The 22,601-nt window shown below is 38.9% G+C and overlaps 1 protein-coding gene across 1 annotated transcript; it reads right to left on the reverse strand.

Moving 5' to 3' along the window:
- Nucleotides 1–8: 8 nt before the first annotated feature.
- si:ch211-257p13.3 (kinesin-like protein KIFC3) lies at nucleotides 9–22,173 on the reverse strand. Its single transcript, XM_067449036.1, has 20 exons — nucleotides 21,894–22,173; nucleotides 21,586–21,754; nucleotides 21,170–21,266; nucleotides 20,915–21,078; nucleotides 18,949–19,201; nucleotides 13,107–13,279; nucleotides 12,825–12,890; nucleotides 12,527–12,664; nucleotides 8,661–8,858; nucleotides 8,355–8,528; nucleotides 8,029–8,176; nucleotides 6,477–6,607; nucleotides 6,243–6,354; nucleotides 5,951–6,132; nucleotides 4,378–4,482; nucleotides 4,111–4,241; nucleotides 2,842–2,962; nucleotides 2,631–2,760; nucleotides 2,306–2,535; nucleotides 9–1,387 (listed from the first exon to the last, which is right to left on the reverse strand). The coding sequence occupies exons 2-20, from the start codon at nucleotides 21,682–21,684 to the stop codon at nucleotides 1,259–1,261; spliced, it is 2,781 nt and encodes a 926-aa protein (XP_067305137.1). The 5' UTR covers nucleotides 21,685–21,754; nucleotides 21,894–22,173; the 3' UTR covers nucleotides 9–1,258.
- Between the last annotated feature and the right edge of the window lie 428 nt (nucleotides 22,174–22,601).

The following is a 22,601-nucleotide window of genomic DNA, read 5'->3' on the forward strand; positions in this document are numbered from 1 at the left end:
CTTTTTTGTTTATTAGTAAACAATTCTTACTTTTCTAAATTGACTCTGTCTTTTTCCTGAATGCTGAATTTTCATGTATTTCTCGATCTCATCATTGTATTAAATGGGAGGTTCCAAAATCAGACTTGTTACAGAGGAGAATACTTAATACTACAATTCAAGAGAATGTTACAGCTAAAACTGCAGTACTAATTTCAAATTTTTCCCCCTCTGACAATTTTCTCAAACAAACTGATAAACCTACAGTACACATTTTTGATTAAAAGACAAGTTGTATAGACAGCACAATTCTTTGACAATAAAGTGCGTTCATTATCCTTTTACTGTAACATGGCTAAAACTAAGAAACTGACATTTCACATCAAATGTAAACTTATCCTAAACATCCCAGAAAGTTAATACTTGTATATAATTCATTTAAATATATATTATTGATATGGTGTACGGTTGTACATTTATTACAAATTTATATTTAAGAGTAACACTTTATTCGGTGTGGATTACTCTCAAAAAGAAAAATGAGATATTCACCACTAAATAATGCCTTTACCTATAATGTTTTGATGTATAGTTACATTGGTTCTTATCTTTAGCAGATGTTTTCTTCTCCAAAGCCTGGCTTAAATTCCGTCCTATCTAGTTAATGATTCACTGTTTGAGATGGTTGAAAATGTGAAATTCTGTTCATTAGACTGGATCTTAAAATGCTAAGCTACAACCTACGAAGAGAAGACAGTAAATGCTGATTTTGGACAATTTGGCACATCCTTTGTACCTAATAAAAGATAGATTGACTGGTTCTACATACATAACATAATCATGGAAGTCCACTCCAACCATACACAAATAAACAAACAAACAAACACAATTTGGCCATTATTTCCTATATATTATACCAAATAATTTTGATGTTTTTGAGTAAATATTAGTATGAACCTCAAAGCACTATGGAATTAAGATTCTGTGGTTTCGAGTTGTGACTCCCAAGTTTTGCAGAAATATCCACACCACTGTGGAGAACTTTGGTGATATTTTGAACTTGAGGGAGAGCTTTGTCTTGATACTGGTGTTGGTGAGACTTTGACATGCAGATCATCTAATGGAGAAAAGCCATTGTGGCATCACAGATGTTTCCAGAACTGTAGCCCTTGAGTAGGATTGGAAGCCTCAGCCACGGGCTGAAGAGTGCAAGGCTTGTCCATCTACACGTAATGCCATTTTTGGTCCTGTGGTTACTTGTGAGAGTTGATTGTATGCATTAACTTTTTTCATTATGTGCCCCCGTCTCAATTTTTCGTGCAGCAGGACCCAGCTCCACCTTGCACACTCGCTGAGCAAACTTAAGCGAGCACAGGGTCTCTCCAACGTTGCTCTCAAGAGATGAAACCTAAAAAAAAAGATTTTAGATTTCATTAGATTTATTTAAAAATTTACATTATGTAGGAGGTTGTTTAACACCATGATCTATCAAATGGCATTCCCATTGACTACCTATAGACCATTCAAGGACTTTGAGGGATATTTTACAACACATGGAATAACTAGGTAAAATTTCTTTAGTACATTCAGTATACACAATTTTTTTTGTACAAGGTTTTGTTTAGAATATGAATGTAGCCAGGAAAACTAATTGCTGGATTATTGAATTAAAAAGGTTCATGGTAAGATAAGAGTTGAGGCATTTAGTAACATGAAAAATAAGCTACTCATTTACCCAACTGTCTATATTTACACATTGTTTGCGGAGTTAGGGGTGTTCACACAGAACACTACTTTTCCATTGTTTTTCTATGTAAACGCGCTATACATGCACGTGTATAACCATTGTGCTAATGTCTTGCGTCTAAAAATGATAAACGTTTGATGCAAAACGTTCTTTTTTTTACTGTTATTTTTGTTTTTGTATTGTTGGGGTATAAATTATTTCAGATTTCCCAGCCCCATATATTCCAGCTTCCACAGAAGTTCCAGGAGTCTATTAAATATTTATAAGGTGACCACTTATGGATATTGTTAAACTTCATTTTTTTAATGGGGATTTGTTGTGTGGGTGCCGTGCTACCTCCCTGAAATTAGTTTTTGCATGGCAGAATGTCTGAACCCCATTGACATTATATGAAAAAGAAATAACTGTTGTTTATATTTTGGTCAGTTACCCTGGCACCTTTTTGTCAAATCGTTTTTTTCACACTGCACTTAACCCTAGGTTATTGTCTCTTTTTTTAACCATGGGCTAATCCCGAGTTTCACATTTGTCCTTTTAAAAGGGGTAGTAGGACAGCTAAAGAATCTTGGTAAATCATACCTGAACAACCATGGCGGTTTTGTTGCCTTTTCCCAGCGAGTCCTGCAGAAGGTAGGTGAGTCGTGAGTTCCTGAAGGGTATGTGAGTTTGGTGGGCCTTAAGAGCTTGGATCACATCTCCTAGAGCCAGCAGTGAGCGGTTGATATTCTGGGCTTCCTTCAGTCTTTCCCCCTCTGCCCCAGACTTCCACACCCTCTCAGAACCAGCCAGATCCACAAGATTCAGCTTACCTGCAAAGGAGAGGTCAGGGATTTTGAGTAAACTGTATGACTTTTGAGAACTCACAACTAGAGCAATCTAAAGATCCAGTGTCATTGGGCCTGACCGGTGGTTTTGGCTCCACTGGCGAGGTCTGTGCCCAGCGCAGTCACAGTGAGCAACGCGTGTGATCGAGAGCTATGCTGATTCATCTGCGTTCCAAAAGTGATCCTGTTCTTTCGAGCTATGGCCAAAATCTGCAGAAAACAACTGATTATTGGAGAGAATATGTTTTGTATAGTAAGCATTATCTTGACATATGAAACCCTGCGACTCACTTTTTTGATATGCTGGAAGTTTTTGACCTCCATGACCCTGAGTCCTGGCACATGGAGCTGACCTGTCCCATCAGGGTTGATCTTGATGTCAAGCTTCTCTCCATCCTTACTGAGTAGATCTCTTGTAACAACCAATTTAAAAATGACAATTATCATCATTTACTCAACCCTCCTGTCATTCTAGGACTAATTTATCTTCAAAACACAAATTAAGATATTAAATGAAACCAGGTGAGATTTTTGTGTACCACCCCATTACACCAAAACTTTGATGTTTCAAAAAGTTCATAAAGAGACTGTAAAAAAAACAACAAAAAACATGCTTAAATGCATTTGCTCTAAGTGTGAGAACCAATGAAGTTTTTTTCTTGCACGACAAGCTCTATTTTTGGGACTATATTATGGGGAAGCACAGGCGAAGCACTGCTACTTGGGCGCAGCGATATCACGGCTCATCCTCACGTCCTCTGGCTGTTGAGCAATCGCAATGTGTTGCGTGATATCTCTGCGCCCAAGTAGCAGTGCTTCACCTGTGCTTCCCCATAATATAGTCCCAAGTCAATTTCTGCCTAGGAAATCGCCTATTCTTAAAGGAACTGTATGTAAGAAATGTATTTTAATTAATCATAAAATGGTCCTGATATGCCACTAGACATTAAATCTGCAATAGGTAACTAGCCTAGAAATCTAGACGCACCCTAGCGGCAGCAAATCTGCCGTGAGTTTCGTCTAGCAAGCAGAGAGCAAGGGGGAGTGACCTGTGAGCTGTGCTTGTTTAAATTTTCAGGCTATGTCAACGTTTTCTAAAAACTCCCTACTGCAGCTTTAAGAAATCATGTTAATTTCAAATGCTTATATCACTGACATCAGTAGTCTGGCCAGGATATTGTCATTTAAAAGTTGTTTTTTGGGCATCCGGGTTGCCAGGTCTTCTCTAGTTAGCTCAGCTGCAGCTACAAACATTCCTGCTGGATCCTGCAGCCTATCTGACAACCTGGAGTCAGGGGGGAGGGGGAGAGTGGATACACCTGCAGTACCAGTTTTGGCCACAATCTTACATACACTTCCTTTAATCTGCATCACTATTTGTACTCAATGTGAATATGCAGGCAACAAGAAGCAATTAGGTGGGGGATTTTCCATGCAGTGGAAAAGCTTTAGATGCTTCTGACTTTATTTAATTAAATAGGCAACAATTTATTTAAAATTCAAAAAGGTTGTAGTTGGAGCCCACCACAGATTTGTTTTACATATTGTAAAATAGAATACCTCAGGACCTCGTTGTAAATTTCCACTGAACTGACGCTGACGGTGTACGTCCACATGTCTTTTCTTTCCTCAATCTCATTGAACAGGTGTTTCAGGGCTCGTTGGTTGATGCCGGGGTTCTCAACAGTACCCTGAGCAGACACGGATGGTTAATGAGACCTGCCAGTCTTATTGAATAATTAATGGAAACAGATCACCTTGGTCAAAAGTATGAAACCGGAACCATGTGTTATGAGGGGTATATAGTTACAGATCCCTATATATTACCTCCATAGTATAGGTCTTGCCAGATCCTGTCTGGCCATAAGCAAAGATGCAAACATGATACCCATCTATACAGGATGTGATGAGTGGCTCAATTTCCTGGAACACCTGAGAGATAAAACAAATAAAAAGCATTACTAAAATGCTTGATCATTTAAAGGGATAGTTCACCTAAAAATGAAAATCCATCATCATTTACTCACCCTCAAATTGTTCCAAACCTGTATGAATTTCTTACTTCTGCTGCACACACAATATTCAATATTTTGAAGAAACCAAACAGCTGATGGGGTACTTTATGAGGTATTGATGGGGTACTTTTTAGATGGGGTACTAAAAAAATACTATGGGGACCATCAAATGTGTGGTTACCAACATTTTTCAAAATATCTTCCTTTGTGTTCAGCAGAAGACATTCACACAGGTTTGGGTCAACTTGAGGGTGAGTAAATGATGACAGAATTTCATTTTTAGGTGAACTACATCTTTAAGCAAGATATACTCTAGGGATGCCTTATACACCGATCAGGCATAACATTATGACCAAATATTGTGTTGGTCCCCTTTTGCTGCCAAAACAGCCCTGACCTGTCAAGGCATGAGGTGGCGCCTCCATGGATCAGACTTGTTTGTTAAGCACATCCAACATAAGCTCGATTGGATTGAGATCTGGGGAATTAGGTGGCCAAGTCAACACCTCAAACTTGTGCTCCTCAAACCATACCTGAACCCTTTTTGACTTGTGGCAGGGCACATTATCCTGCTGAAAGAGGCAACAGCCACCAGGAAATACTTTTTACATGAAAGGGTGTACATGGTCTGCAACAATGCTTAGGTAGGTGGTACGTGTCAAAGTAACATCCACATGGATGCAATTTGAGCTACAATCGTCTGTTTGATCGGACGGCACAGGCCAGCCTTCAATACCCACGTGCATCAATGAGCCCATGACCCTGTCGCCGGTTCACCACTGTTCCTTCCTTGGACAACTTTTGATAGATACTGACCACTGCAGAAAGGGAACACCCCACAAGAGCTGCAGTTTTGGAACTGTTTTGATCCAGTCGTCTAGCCATCACAATTTGGCCCTTGTCAAACTCACTCAAATCCTTAAGCTTGCTCATTTTTCCTGCTTCTAACACATCAACTTTGATAACAAAATGTTAACTTGCTTAACTTATCCCACCCACTAACAGGTGCCGTGGTCATAATGCTGTGCCTGATTAGTGTAGGGTTATTGGCTGGTTTTAGAGATTTATTGGTACACTTTAGTGTTGAAATCTTCTTGTGTATGCTTTCACCATATTTCATCTAACGCTCACTTAATATTAACAAATACTTTAATTACACTTGATTGTAATCTTTAGCTAATCCTAAAATTAATGCTTTACATTTTTAATAATGTGATGCTTAAATTCACTTGTACTGTGGCATTTAAAAAGATTGATTTTAGTTATTAATGTTTTATTTTGTATTTATTCAGACAAAATAGTATACAATTAGACTACTAATGCTACTACTACTGATGTTTTAGTCTTTTAGTTTTTCATGTGAATGTGACTTTTGCTCTGCTTACCTCTTCTTGGGTGGCCTGAGGGTGAAAGACTTTATCCAGCTCAAAGTTTTTGCCCTTTCCCTTGCTTAAAACTGTGAGTGCAGATTCATTATTGGGGTCTGTAGTCACAACTACTGCTTGGCCTTCCTCATGTTGATCTTCCTTCAGTACTGGCTTTACACGGCACAGCACACGGATATTACCTGGTAAAAATAATAAATAAATAAATAAATAAATATATTTATATATATTTTTTTAATATTTTGCTTGAATTTTATGGACAGAAATTATAAAAATGGTCATTAATGCCAACCTTTAAGCTCAACCAGCTGCTCGTGGTACTTCCTCCGGAGCGCTACCTCCTTTCTGTATTTTTCCAAAAGGTCTTTGTTGGCCTCTGACATCTCATTTATAGCTGCCATTATCTAGGGAATAATGTTGTAATATTAGAAAACAATTTATGTGACTATATCAAACTGTTAAATCTTAGAAGTTTAGTACAGGTTATTGTAGCATTAGATACATTTACTACGTGTCATTTACTTACCTGTTTCTTGGCTTCTTTGATAGCTGTCCCATAGAAGTCAGAAAAGTTGCGGACCTGACTGCGCAGACTGGCATAGTCGGTCTTCATAGAGCGTAACGTGGGAGGGAGAGCACTCAGACGCTTCTGGAGGGCTGGAAGTTACACATAGATACATGAACTGAGCCATACGCATTGCAGCGTATTTAACAATGTCAACAACAGGGCTGCTGGTGAGCACACTCCTAAACCATAAGTCTTGAGGACTTCTCAAGTCTAGCAAAGATAATAGATCAGGGATGGGCAATGATTAAAAAAAACTCACCTGCCTGTAGCCTTAGCAGAGATGCCCTTATTATTGGGAGATACGCGGGTCAGTGGTTCTATCATTGGAAAATACGTGTCTTGAAAACCAATCACATTACAGCCTTGATATCACTGAATAACGAGTTGTGTGACAGTCAGTCACTGTTTGTGGATATCATAGAAATGAATGAGAAGTGTCGTAAACTGAATCCTACCTGTCGTGCAATTGTCTATGACTTTTCTTATAAAACAGAATTTTTTATGATGTAAACTCCAAAAATAGATCAATCCAAAACAAACAAATTTAGCCAATGGGCTGTCGATTCATTTAATTAAATTATAAGCTATTTCCTTATAAAAAGCAGTTTATTCAGTGTAATGAAGCCTCTCATCCATTGACATCCACTAAAAAAACTGCCTCTTGTCTCCTTCCCTGCATACCGCAGCATTAGCATGCACTGCAATTTTTTGGCTAAGGTTGCAGGCTTGCCTTCAAGTGGCTTTGGCATTATGTCCAGTACACACTGTATGATTTTAGGTTGTCCTAGATGAAAGATGACCAATTGTGGCAATCACTTTGGTCATTGCTCCTAAACGATGGTCCTATGTCATACAGCGAGAGAGGTTTAAAGATTGCCGTTGTCGTAATATTCCCACCAAAGATAGACTGTGATAATTTTCTGACAGTGTCAGAAACTTTGCATGATCACCTCACAGTGTGTTTGCTCCTATGGCCTACGTCTACTGACTACCCAATAAAAAGGCAACATGGCATGGCATATTGACCGACAAAGCATGCCGTTAAAACTTAAAACTACTTACCTCAATCTCCATTTGCAAGTTAAGCATGCCAATCTTTCACCTAGCCATCTATTCTCCTCTTTCACTTCCTTCTCTTTCATGCTGATCTTGCTTTATTTGTTTACCACTAGCGCATGTGATGACGTTTTATTGTTCTATACTAACTTGCGTCGTAACCTATGATTCAATGTGTCATCATTGTACAGTCTACATACATTTTGTACGCAAGTTGAGTGTGATTTGTAATGATCTGATAGGATTGCCGAAATGGCACAGTCTGTACTATAGGACATTGATGGCACTCTAGGACGGACGTTGCCCATCCCTGCTATAGACAACATCAAGTGCGCCATTCAATACAAGGAAGATTATAGGGACCAGAAAACATGAAATCACCAAAACAATTTTTAAAGAATAGGCATGAATCCTCTATTAAGATTTGTAGTGTGTATATATACAGTAAACTCACTTATAAATTGGTCCTGCAGACTCTGGAGATGCTCCTCAGAGCAGTTGGCTGCCGCTTTTACAGCTGCCTCCTTCTTTTCCTCAAGATGTCCAATCTCTTTCAACAGCTCCTCCCTCAGGGTCCCAATCTCCCTCTCGTATGCAGCAATCTGTGGAGCAATTACTTTTTTAGAAGAGCTGAGGTTTACTACAGTTGTGTTCTGACTGTATAATTCATGAGTTTTGTATCTGAGATCCCAGCAACAGAGGCTGATGAGATATTTAGTGTCTAGTTATATGGTATGTACAATCATAAAAACAAATGGAAAATGGATAAAGCTTAGAAACCTTGTGTTGCAAATTGCAGCTGACTTCATCTGAATGTCTGATGTTCTCCTCCAGCTGTCGGCATCGATCTCTCTGGTTGCCTAGCTTCTCAGAAAGCTGTTCATTCTGCCGCTTGGCTTCAGATAGTTGACGTAGGGTTGAAGGTGACTCCACCGCCACGGTTTGGGTAACATACTAGAAGACGCGGAAAAATGATTTATTACTATTGATTCTCATTCTAGAGAGTACAGGAATGGACAAAATACGCATCTGTTAAAAATCAGGCTTTTTTAAGGTTTTTAATTCATATTGTTGCGTTTTTCTTACTTTAACCACAGGCTCCTTGTTGCGTTCTTTGTCTAGTTCAAGCTGCAGCTCTCTCACGCTCTCCTCTCGTCTCCTGAGCTCTTCTGCCTTCCTCCATTCGCTCTGCTCCTTCTGGTGCTCCAGACGTGACAGCTGCTCTGCCCGCTGCTGCAGTGAACTTTCCAGCTGCAGAACACGACTGCGCAAATTCTCATTTTCCTATAGGGTACAATAGTATTCTAATAATTCATATAATTCATACAACCCCGTTGCATATGCACATAATAATGATGTCCAGGCTATGTCCATATAAAATCTCACCTCACCTTTCAAATAGAAAGTAATAATAGAAAAAAAATTATACTTTTGCAGTCACTTTGTTATTCCATGTGTTATACTAGCCATGTGTTACACTCCATTACCCTTCAAATTGCGCAAATTGAAATTGCGAATTGACAATATGCCCAATGGAATTTTATTATTACACTATTAACTAACACTAAGTTTTTTTATCGACATTTAGAAAATATCGCAAAACGTTTTGCGAACATCTGTAATGGAAACGCAGCTACTGCAAAGGAAGCAACTACATTTATTCCAGTTACGGGACCTTTTGAATAAAAAAACTAGGAAATGTGGATTACCACTCAAACACAGGTGTCTGAACATTGAATTTCAAATATAACAATAGAACTGAAAAGTGATGGTTTGTAAGCCCAGCATGGATTTCACCATTATAGGATTATTGTTTTGTTGTTTGCTGACTTAAAAAAAAAACTTTTGTGTTGTCATTATTGTTAGTTTTTTGTTCCATTCTGATGTTAAGAGCTTGTATTCTTATATTTATTTATTGACACCGTTCTTACAGGGTTAGTTAACCCAAAAATGAAAATTCTGTCATTAATTACATTCCATCATGTGGTTCGAAACCTGACCTCCGTTCATCTTCGGAACACAAATGTTACAAGGAAATGACATTGGTGTCAATGAAGGCCTGTCTGAGCCATCGGATTTCAACAAAAAATATCTTCATTTGTCTTTCGAAGATGAACGGATGTCTTACTGGTGTCGAACGACATTAGGGAAAGTAATTAATGAGAGAATTTTAATGTTTGGGTGAACTAACCCTTTAAGGGTTTGTGTGTCAAGTGTTAATCTCAACCACAAGCACCCTATAAAACTATAAATGGTTACCATAGTTACTATTTAATCATTTGTTGGACAAGAAATCCTAATTATTTATTGGCTGAATGAGGCATTTTGTTATCATACATTTTGAATACATTTACATTTAGAACAAAAAAGTTTTTTCTGTAAAAATATTACTACAAATGTATTTTATGTATGTGTACAACAAAAAACATATACTACAAAACATATTTTACAAATATGTGCACTTTATCCGCCAAGTTATTGTCTTCCGTGTAGGTCACGGACGTGAACTCACGCGATAGCGGCGCTCCTCCTCTTCTGGGTCATGTATCCGAACGGCGGATCTGCGTCATGCGTCGAGTTCACGTCAATAACTTGGTGGATAAAGTCGTTATTTTGATTTTTGTGCGCACAATAACTATTTTTGTCGCATTATAAAATTATTGTACAGCCACTGTAGTGAGATGGACTTTGTAATGAGGTCTTTATTGCCTTTATAGGTCTTGTGAGTGGAAATGTACTGAATGCCAATGGAGGCCTTTCTGAAGCCTTTCTCAGCCATCAGTTTTCAACAAAAATATCTATTTGTGTTCTGAAGATGAACGAAGGTCTTACAGGTGTCCAACGACATGGGGGGGGGAGTAATTACAGGGAGAGCAGAATTATTTGGCAAGTTGTATTTTTGAGGATTAATTTTATTATTGAACAACAACCATGTTCTCAATGAACACAAATTACTCATTAATATCAAAGCTGAATATTTTTGGAAGTTTTAGTTTTAGCTATTTTAGGGGGATATCTGTTTGTGCAGGTGACTATTACTGTGCATAATTATTAGGCAACTTAACAAAAAACAAATTTATACCCATTTCAATTATTTATTTTTACCAGTGAAACCAATATAACATCTCAACATTCACAAATATACATTTCTGACATTCAAAAACCAAACAAAAACAAATCAGTGACCAATATAGCCACCTTTCTTTGCAAGGACACTCAAAAGCCTGCCATCCATGGATTCTGTCAGTGTTTTGACCTGTTCACCATCAACATTGCGTGCAGCAGCAACCACAGCCTCCCAGACACTGTTCAGAGAGGTGTACTGTTTTCCCTCCTTGTAAATCGCACATTTGATGATGGACCACAGGTTCTCAATGGGGTTCAGATCAGGTGAACAAGGAGGCCATATCATTAGATTTTCTTCTTTTATACCCTTTCTTGCCAGCCACGCTGTGGAGTACTTGGACGCGTGTGATGGAGCATTGTCCTGCATGAAAATCATGTTTTTCTTAAAGGATGCAGACATCTTCCTGTACCACTGCTTGAAGAAGGTGTCTTCCAGAAACTGGCAGTAGGACTGGGAGTTGAGCTTGACTCCATCCTCAACCCGAAAAGGCCCCACAAGCTCATCTTTGATGATACCAGCCCAAACCAGTACTGCACCTCCACCTTGCTGGCGTCTGAGTCGGACTGGAGCTCTCTGCCCTTTACCGATCCAGCCACGGGCCCATCCATCTGGCCCATCAAGACTCACTCTCATTTCATCAGTACATAAAACCTTAGAAAAATCAGTCTTGAGATATTTCTTGGCCCAGTCTTGACGCTTCAGCTTGTGTGTCTTGTTCAGTGGTGGTCGACTTTCTGCCTTTCTTACCTTGGCCATGTCTCTGAGTATTGCACACCTTGTGCTTTTGGGCACTCCAGTGATGTTGCAGCTCTGAAATATGGCCAAACTGGTGGCAAGTGGCATCTTGGCAGCTGCACGCTTGACTTTTCTCAGTTCACGGGCAGTTATTTTGCGCCTTGGTTTTTCCACACGCTTCTTGCGACCCTGGTGACTATTTTGAATGAAACGCTTGATTGTTCGATGATCACGCTTTAGAAGCTTGGCTATTTTAAGACTGCTGCATCCCTCTGCAATATATCTCACTATTTTTGACTTTTCTGAGCCTGTCAAGTCCTTCTTTTGACCCATTTTGCCAAAGGAAAGGAAGTTGCCTAATAATTATGCTCACCTGATATAAGGTGTTGATGTCATTAGACCACACCCCTTCTCATTACAGAGATGCACATCACCTAATATGCTTAATTGGTAGTAGGCTTTCCAGCCTATACAGCTTGGAGTAAGACAACATGCATAACGAGGATGATGTGGTCAAAATACTAATTTGCCTAATAATTCTGCACTCCCTGTAATGTAATTAAGTAATTAATTTTTGGGTGAACTAACAGTTTAAAGCAACACTGGGTAACTTTTGCTCTCGGGGTCCCCCTACAGTTGGGAAAAAATAATGTCCTCAACTACTGTTGTAAGCTCTGTAATCCTACAACAGGGGATGCCATCGCGCGTGCATTTGTTGACATGACAACCCTGATAGCCCTGAACTAGTAATGCGCGGGTCGTCTCATAACCCGCGGACCCCGTATGTCTATTTAATGGTCGCGGGTGCGGGGCGGGTTGTAAAAATATATACAGTGGTGCGGGGCGGGCCAAATAACTTCAAATTCAGCGGATCTATGTATTTATTCACTAACGGGAAGAATCTCGAGACTAACTATATATCTGACGCAAATTAATGCAAATACTAATTTCCCAACTATAATTAGACTTAGAATTTTACTACTATTCTGTTTCTTTATGCTTTTTAAAATAAATAAAATTTGGGCTCCCCCAATGTTCAAGATATGGTTACGGCCTTGCTGTATACCTATGCATTAAAAGACATTCTTACCTTGATGAGCACAGAGCTGGACTGGGATGGGATGACTGACAGCTGCTGCAGAAGACCCTGAGTCACTGTGAGGCTGTGTTTTAAACTCTCATTCTCTGCTGATAAGCAAAGAACTCGTTTTTCAGAGTCTGTTACTCCCTGGGGAAAGGAAAAAAAGTCAGAGTTGGCCTGGAAAAAAGTGTCTGATAGAACAGCCTAGATTAGCTTGCTCATGAATCATTTTGAGACTGTGTGGCCTGGTTTTAATGTGCTCAGTTTCTAATGCAGAGCACTGGAACATATTCTTCCAAAAGCTTACCGATGTAACTCTGAGTTTGGACAGCTCGTCTTCTCTTTCTTCAATACAGCTCTTCAGCTCATCAATCTACAGGGAGAAAATCAATTGTGTCAGACTATAACTAATGAACTGATGGAGAGGCTGAATGGATGAAATATGCAGATTGAAAAAAAGTAGATGTTGTTAGGATCGCAAAAGGGAGACAGTGAAAACACTGAATGTCAAAACATAACTGATTGCACGAATAAATGTGGTGGGTTGAATGAGCGTATGAATGAATAGACGGAGTGACAGAAAGAGCACCTGCTGTTGGAAGGCCTGCACTTTAGTGTGGCGATCTTGTTCTCTCTGCTCAAGCTGTGAATGAAGTGATCGCAGCTCTCCTCTCAGTTGACTCCTCTCTCCCTGCAGCCCGCAAAGAGATTCAACCAACTTATGCAGGCCAACCGGAGATGAAGCAGGAAGCATGTACTCACCTGAACACAAACACACACATTGCATGAATGTTTAAAATGGAATTTTAAAAGAAACTCTTGATGGACCTAATTGGCTTCCATAGTATGGAAAAAAATACTATGAAATTCAATAGCGCCCCACGATTGTTTGGTTACAAACATTCTTCAAATTATCATATTCTGTGTTCAGCAGAAAAAAATACATGTATACAGGTTTGGAACAACTTTTAATTATCACAGAGAAGAACACTCGTCCGACACTTGTGTCTAAAGTGCTTTATGAACATCCTTTTTTAATAGTTTCTTCTAGACACCAAATGTTTTATTAGAGACTTTCTTTAGAACATTTAATAAGCGGGATAATGTACACCCAGCCGGTTGTTACCGGTTTTATTGCTATAAAAGTTGAAGTTGAAAGTATACAGAGGCGCTATCAACAATCTCACAAACTGTGCTCAGAGTTCAAGATTTTAATAAAAATTCAAACATTTCTCATTTGATTCTTTCGCAATTCACATTAACTTTATAGTTTGTTCAGGGCAGGTGTGTCTTTAGTCCGTATTATATATATCCCTCATGTTCCCATTGTCTCTTGTCTGGCTTTATTGGTGTAACCGCTGTTTGGTGAGTGTCATGTCATGCTTAGTCAAGTCTTTGTTTATTTTGTATTGTATGTTTGGTTAATAAAGCTGCACATGGGTTTGTTAAACCTGCCTCCTCCGAGTGGATTTATTACAATAGTGCTATAATCTTACTTTATTTCAATATGGCTTCATCGGTTCCAATTTCTATTTCTTATAAGAAATGTTAGAAACATAACTAAAAACTCAATCTAGCAACCTCTGAGCCATACTACTTCTCTCTGGGTTAGTTTAAGACTCAAGACCCGAGTTTTGAACTCAAAGACTTGTGCAACGTGCCTGTCAGCCTAACTGCTCTGCAACATTTCATGTCGGTTAATTTGTCTGGTTAATTTGAAGATTCAGTCTCTATTAAACCCCTGCTTTCCAAGAGCATACTCTGCTCTGATTGGTCAGATGGCCCAGGATGTTCTGATTGGTCTACTGCTTACAGCATGTTTTGGAAACGAAAAGCCTATTACCATATCTGAATATCAGCTCTGGAGGTTTATGATAAACTGATACAAAATACATTGCTTAAGAATGATCTTTAAAATATAGCTCTAAATACAAAATCTAAGTACTTGAATTGAATGAATGGAAAGATTGCTCTACATCAGTTGTTCCCAACCACGTTCCTGGAGGCCCACCAACAGTGCACATTTTGCATGTCTCCTTTGTCTGACATACGACTTCTCTCTGGGTTAGTTTAAGACTCAAGACCCGAGTTTTGAACTCAAAGACTTGTGCAACGTGCCTGTCAGCCTAACTGCTCTGCAACATTTCATTTAGATTCCCGCCATTTATTATTGATATGCCGAGTCAGAGTTGCTGTCTTTTCCTGTGCTGTACAATAATTACTGAGGCAGGTGGCGTCAGTTAGTCTCGGGAGGAGCAAGTGGATTGGTGGGAAGGATGAATAGAGACACACAGGGATGCCACCACAAACGTGATGGAGGAACAGGCTTGAACAAACAATGAAAATATTACACAACTTTCTGTAATTCCAGCCAACATATTATGATGGGACCAATGTAGGCATAATATGGGTATAAGCTATGGGCTAATTGAGATATGGGCCGACATGGAATGCCATGTAACTCAAGCCCAAATTGGCTCCACCATTAAATGTTGGTTGGGATATTTGATTCTGAATGATTTTGTAGTCAATATTTCTGTACAATGAACACTAAACTGTATAATTGACCGATACTGAAGCTGTGCTTTTTCATCATTCTCTTCCTCACATAAGAACACTATCCACTGTATAATAATTTTATGCTTTTGTTGTTTAAAGGTGAATTCCCTTCCGCTATACACTGAATTTAATATAGTGTCTTGCAGCAGTGCACGTGAAGTTTAGCTGTGCTAGTTTGTAAGTGCACTTGCATTTGTAAGAGAAGCAGCTCTCACAATGTTTTATTCATCTCTGTGAGCCACAGAGAAACGTGCCTAAAGTGCTGTAGATGTACCAGCCGAGCAAATGGGTATTTTTGCTGCATACTAATAAAAGATAAGAGCAACATACACATGTATTCCTATGTCAATTAGCCACCTGATTAACATGATTCATACTGTATATATATGTCATGTGGCTAATGGATCAATTGAAAATGTCACGTGAGTGTTATGACAAAAGGTTTTGCTGGTAGATAGTTATAACTTATAAGTATACAGCTATCCATTTGATGGAAAAAATATTTGTGCAAACAACATTTAAATTAATTTCACATATATTTCATTATATAATCGTGACATAAAAAAAAAAAGCCTAGTTCTTTTTTTTTGTTTATTGTTTTTTGTAGGGATGTTTGAATTTTTTCTGAATGTGCAAGAGATGAAGAGGAATAGATAGTTTTTGCCAGGTAGTATATATCTCCTTTTTCAAACAACTCTGGGCTTAAAATAGCTCATTATATCCTGATATCCTGATGTGATTAATAGTCACATGCATGGGCACTACAAAGCCAAGTATCTGACATTGAATTAGTGCAAGAGACGTGCATTTTAAACACACGCAGTGAGTCTGGTTGACAGCAAAGCTGTTGTAACAGTTGGCAGAAGAACACCTGGTGATGTCTGAGGAGAAACAGACTGCCAGAGAGTCCAGATGCCCTAATGTACATAGCGCTGAGGTCACTGCCAGGTGCCCTCTCTAAAAACGTCAAGCTTCTATTTTTGGCACTTTCCCATTTAATTAAAGTACAATTTAAATCTATCCACATGATGTGAACAGGTCATTATCTTTCCCCTCATTGACGTCAAACTACAAAATTCAGAATCCAGAAACAAACAATGACATCACTTGTGGCCAGATTCACAAAATATTCTAACTTAAAGTGTCCTTATTAAGCTAATTTTGTTTTAGTGGGGTTCCTACAATAGGTCTACATACATCCAAGGTCAAAAACACCTTTATTTTCTCATAATATGCATGGAACATCACCCCATTTCTCAAAGAGTCTGGTTCATCCGAAGATTCAGTCTCTATTAACCCCTGCTTTCCAAGAGCATACTCTGCTCTGATTGGTCAAATGGCCCAGGATGTTCTGATTGGTCTACTGCTTACAGCATGTTTTGGAAACAAAAAGCCTATTACCATATGTGAATATCAGCTCTGGAGGTTAATCTCTATATGATAAACTGATACAAAATACATTGCTTAAGAATGATCTTTAAAATATAGCTCTAAATACAAAATCTAAGTAATTTAATTGAATGAATGAAAAGATTGCTCTAAATCAGTTGTTCCCAACCACGTTCCTGGAGGCCCACCAACAGTGCACATTTTGCATGTCTCCTTTGTCTGACACACCCACATCAGATTTTGGAGTAACTTTGAGTTGATGACCTGAATCAGGTGTGTTTGATTGCGGAGACAAGCAAAATGTGCACTGTTGGAACCACTGGTCTAAACAAATCATTGTTTAGACCCTCCCGCTCTCATTTCTGTCAATAGGGATTGTGAGGGAGGATGTTTCAGCAGGGACTTTTTACTGCGCCGAGTCGAAGTACTCTCAGAAATGCTATTCCGCCATTCATTATAGTTCTCCTTTTTAATCCAGTTAGAAAAGTGCCACTTTTTATTTTATGTCATCATACTTGATCGTTCAACTATTCGTGTAACTGTATTTAAATAGGTAAAACGTGGAGGTGTTTGGTCGCTTCTAACTTGATCTCTGTTTGGTACCATAGTGAATGAACTGGGCTAAGCTAAATGCTATCAGATCGTCACCGCGCATCAGAGCGATTAAGTGCACGCACTGAGATGAGAGAGGTATGTATCAACTCTTCTTAGTTAAGGGAATAACATAGTTTAATATGAAAAAGCAGTGAAGTATCCCTTTAAGAAATTAGGACATTTCTTAACTTCCTGGTTTTCAATCCACGTTCGCTTCGTTTATAGTCTGTGGGAGACTTCGCAGTCGTGAACGCGGATTGAAAACAAACCCAGAAGAGAAGAAAATGCTGAATAAAGTCATAGTTTTTGTTATTTTGGGACCAAAATGTATTTTCGATGCTTCAAGAGATTCTAACTAACCCACAAATGTCACATATGGACTACTTTGATGTTTTTATTACCTTTATGGTCCTTCTGGAAAGGGACAGTATACCGTACATATGTTTTCAATGGAGAGACAGAAAGCTCTCGGACTTATATCTTAAACTGTGTTCTGAAGATGAACGGAGGTCTTGCAGTTGTGGAACGACATTAGGGTGAGTCATTAATTACATAATTTTCATTACTTAAAGGCTGAATCTTTCACACAGACCAAACAGCAAGGATAGTATCAGATGCATACAAATTTTGTTGATCCTGGAACAAAATTCCTGTCTGAAAATTTGGACTAACCTAGGGTGACCAAACGTCCTGTTTTCCCAGGACATAGACATTTTGGTTATAGATAGTATTTTGTAATATACATTTTTTTATCCATACAAAGGGGGCGTACTTTAAATGTATTTAAATGAATAAGGCATCTTTGAGTAAACTTCAAGTATCATTTGAGTATCTCATTGCCGGGTCGAGTGTCCTGGTTTTTGGCAATTAAAATATGGTCACCTTAGACTAACCATATCCTTGCCCCTAAACCTAACCCTACCCATAAGTTATCACTAAAATCTGAGGGAAATGATAATGGACTAACACAGATTTAGAAGCAACAAACCCTGGTTGTAAGCCTTAAACTTGCAACATAAACTGTAAACTTGTCCCTCAAAGCTGATTGGATCAAAACAAAGATGTGGATCCAGGAACCTGTTTCAGGTTCTGTGTAACAGAAAAGAGAGCCTCTAAAGATATCAATGTCAATGTACATAAAGGGAGACATCTAATATTAAAGGTGCACTATGTAACTTTCCATCCGCTATAGGGAGCCTATTCAAAACAAAGGCGTAGCTTGATGACGCCAAGTTTGAGCGCAGCATCTTGGGACATGTGGTGTTCACCTCACAGCCGGTGGAAAATAGGACTCAGGCAGAAATCACGTTCATGAATGCGGTTATTAACGTTACTGTAGTATGAAGCAGAGCAGGACCGAGTGTTGTGGAGCTGAGCATGGCTGCTGGAGCGATTGTTAGGCAAACACACGGCTTCGCGAGCAGCAGGACTTTTATTATGACGGGACACAGTCGTCGGGCGCCTGCACTATTTCCGTTTTTTCCTGTCATGAGTATGAGGTAATGCAGCTCTGTTTATCATATTATATACATTTAAGTGTGTTTAAAATTATGTTGACATTACTTATGTTGGCATTCGCTCGGCGTCTGCTGTGACACTTCTTCACACTGCTAAGAGTAAAGCGTTTCTGCCAAATAAAACCGGAAACTGAGGGTAACACAGATATGATGCAATTGACAGGCGACTCCCTCAAATGCTATGCTGAAATGTCCCGGCTCCTTGGTTAAAATAGCAATTTTCTCACAATTTACAAATAGTTGGAAAATATATAACACTGACTGGCCTAGTGGTTTTGGGATATTTTACTGCAAAAATACTACATTCGTGCACCTTTAAACTCATTGAGTATACTGAGATTATGTTATTTATTTAGGTTCAAAAGGTCTCACCCTCATTTTCAGGTGATGGGCTCTGCTGCTGAGCGATCACTTCCTCTAGACTGTTAATCACACTGTTCTTGTCTCTAAGGCGCTGGCGGTAGGACGCACGCAGCGCTTTCATCTTCCGCCGGTGCTGGGCTCGGTGTCGGCGTAGCTGCAGACGGTACTGATCAGCCTGCTGTTGTAGTTGTTGCAGGTGGGAATATTGCTCCAGGAAGCTCAGGAGGTGTGTCATCACAGACAGCAATGGAGACTCTGTCACCTGGAAAACACACATTTCATATTTTACTCAACTATTAAAAAATAAATGTGCCCCTATAAACTGTTTTTACAAGCTGAATTACATTTCTACACTCTTTCAGAAAACATGACTGGAGCTTCTACAAACAACATTTGTGCCACAATGTTAGAGTGGCGTGTAAAACAAAAGCTAATATGAAAGGAATAAAAACTCTAAAAGGTATATATAAAAAACTAAGACTATTAAAAATGCCAAAACAAAAATACTTTTCACTAAAATTAAAGTGAAGACAGAGAATAAAAATTAAACTTAATTCAAATTATTAAAGGGCTGGTTGATTATGATTTCACTTTTTTAACTTTAGTTAGTTTGTAATGTTGCTGTTTGAGCATACACAATATCTGCAAAGTTAGGCTGCTCAAAGTTTTAAGCAAAGGGGAGATATTTTCTTTGAAAGAAATCACTTTTTAAGGACTACAAACAAACAACTGGTAGGGACTACAATGAGTTCATTCATGGGTTAGTGACATCACTAACCCTAATATTTACATAAACCAGCAACAAAGGGGGAGAAGAGTTGTTGAGAAGAGAGGAAGCGTTGTTGTATTAGAGCACATTTGGAAGTCTGCTAAAGCTGTCACATCCATATTTTCACATGTATTACATATGTAACACAAATGCAATAGCATGTCATAAAAGCAAGATGACAACATAAGTTATAACCTTAATTAAACTGAACTATACATGTTCTATCTTCATGCAGCATACTGTATATTCTGATATGACTTATGGCAAAGCATGCTATAAAATGATCTGTGGGGTATTTTAAAGTTAACATACACAGAGACTTATTTTACATCTTGTAAAATGGGACATTATAGGACCCCTTTAATGAAAACTATGATAGTATCCAAATTTCACTGAAATATTATATTTATTATGCTATATTGTATTATAAAATGTACATAAAAATAACAGTGCTTGGTGATTAAGGACACCAAATAAGAACAGAGCAAATATAGAATTTTTCACTAATGAAAATGAGGCTGTACAGTACAGTACAGTATGTTCAATGGGCTTCACTATGGTGTAAGTAGCTACAGACTTTACATCTATCCCTTTCAGCCTCATTTTAATTAATGAATAATGAAATACGCCATCTACCCTGACTAAGGTCTTACAAGGTCCTTAAGTTTGACTAGGGTCAATGCTTCAATGTAAATCTTTGTTTCTGACATTTGATCAGTTTTACTCATTTTGAAATGTAATAACAAAAATTGAGGTCTCATTCATAATCACAGAACAAACTATATTTGAATTATATGTGCCAAAGTTGAATACATACCGTATGCAGAGTATGATTTCACCAAGTGCAACATGATCCTGGATCAACATCTTTGTTAATCCTGGAACAACATCCCAGTCAACCAATCAGCTTTGAGGGACAAGTTTACAGTTTATGTCAAGTTTAGGCTTACAACCAGAATTTGGTGCTTCTACATCTGTGTTACTCATCTATCATTTTCCTCTGGTTTTAGGGATAGCTTACTTGTAGGGTTAGGTTTAGGAGTAGAGATATGGTATGATTCAATTTTCGGGCAGGAATGTTGTTCCAGGATCAACAAAATTTCAGGACATACCATACTGTAGAGCTATGGGTCTGTTGAAATACTACCACCAAATCACCACTACTACGAAACATGGCAAATGTGAATGTAGTTTGAAGGTCTTCACCTTTTCACTAGGTTCTGTTGGAGAATTAGTGGCTCTTCTCTTTTCCGTCTCTTGCTTGAAAGACAGGAAAGCTGCTAATGGTGTTTTGGCAGGTAATCCATGTCCTTCATCAAAATCATCATCTGCATCACTGAGAGACGTCCCGTCACTATCACTGCTGCTGCCTGCGATTTAATAGGCGACTGTGGTTGAATGCTGATTATGTGGAGCAGCACATCACTGTTTTTAGAACATCATGCAACAAAACATTCTTACTGGAATCACTCAGTCTTGCACAACCTCTTTTGCCCAATCTGGGGGTGTGGCCACCCTTCCCCTTGCTCTCTGTTTCCATGGAAACATGGCCAGGCTCCTGTCAGTTACAGAGGAAGACGAATGTGATTATTGGAAGGTGTTAAAGCCACCGCTGAGGATGATACGTGACTCTGCATGCGTGCATAATCGAATTTTCACCTGAATTAAATTACCTCTATATTCTATAATGATTATAATATTATATATTTTAAATCTATTTTATAAACTTATTTTTTTATTATTTGAAATGTAAAATTATTTTTAAAACTATTTGTCAAATCATTCCTTTTTTCTTGTTTGCATATATTGTATGCAGACAATAGGGAATGCATATATTAGCATGTCTATCGGCGTGTGTCCACTGCGGCCACAAATACCTCCGGGGATTCTCCATACGCCCCCTCGAGCGCTGCCTCCTCCTCCTTTTTGAAGACGGTGTAGAAGATATAAACCAGCAAAGAATAGAAGGCATACATGTTTCCTGGTGTGCGGATGTTACAACGAAAAAATGCTTTGGCCTCACAGCATCCCTCTGCTATTCCCACACTGCAATACAATCAGACAAGTGTTACTAAACAGCAGCTCCAGAAGCAAATCCACCTCAACAAATCCTGTCCGGATGGCATTCCCATTGTCGCCAAGCTCCATAGAATGACTCTATTCCCTTTGTTTTGCAGAGTCTTACCATCACCCGAGGTTGATCCTCCACGACTGCAGATACTGCATTCCCATTCTTCTGCTCTGAAGCTCTACATGATGATTCTGCAGGTCTGCTTGAGCCTGTTCACCAGTGTTTCGGGGCTTTGGATGGCAACACTAGCTCTTGACTCCGCACATATGTCCAACCTGCTATTCCTGGCTTCCTTTTTCCCCTCCTCTCTCATTATCCATTTCTCTCCTCCCCCTTCCTCTCTCTCCTCAGCAGTTTGAGAACGCTCAGCGCAGATGTGTAGTGCACTGCAGTGATGGAGATTGATGAGAGAGAGAACAGGAAGTCAGATGCTCAACAAAGCACTCTGATGTTGCTATATTCAAAGTGACAACCATAGAAAGGGACCCTATGGTAACCAGTCATGCAGAACCAAAGGTGTTTGTGCCTTCTATAGCTCCACCACAGCAAGACTGTGATTTAACACAAGCTCATAGATCTTAAGTTCTGATGATGATCTTTTGTGCCTGTAAGCAGAAGACTGGGACTTAAGGACAGGGATGGGGACCACTGTTCTAGATGGATGCATGGATGAAACTTCACGGTTTAGCTGATAATGTACAATGGGAAATAGCCCAACAAAACTTTTGATGGTAAAATCCAATTGCTTGTCTGAGTCAGCTCTCCAGCCACCACACACTGTGGAGAATATTCAATACAATTTAGTTGCATTTTAGATTATGT

Source organism: Pseudorasbora parva, chromosome 7 (assembly GCF_024679245.1).
Source record: "Pseudorasbora parva isolate DD20220531a chromosome 7, ASM2467924v1, whole genome shotgun sequence".
Classification (NCBI taxonomy): Eukaryota; Metazoa; Chordata; class Actinopteri; order Cypriniformes; family Gobionidae; genus Pseudorasbora; species Pseudorasbora parva.

Bases quoted from the DNA above. Each gene is read 5' to 3' on its own strand.
- si:ch211-257p13.3 (XM_067449036.1), bottom strand. From the start codon at position 21,684: ATGTATGCCTTCTATTCTTTGCTGGTTTATATCTTCTACACCGTCTTC. The intron at 8,859-12,526 runs GTAAGAATGTCT...TGTACCCTATAG, and splicing joins CCAGCTCTGTGCTCATCAAG to GAAAATGAGAATTTGCGCAG. The intron at 6,608-8,028 runs GTGAGTTTACTG...TGTAACTTCCAG, and splicing joins TCTGCAGGACCAATTTATAA to CCCTCCAGAAGCGTCTGAGT.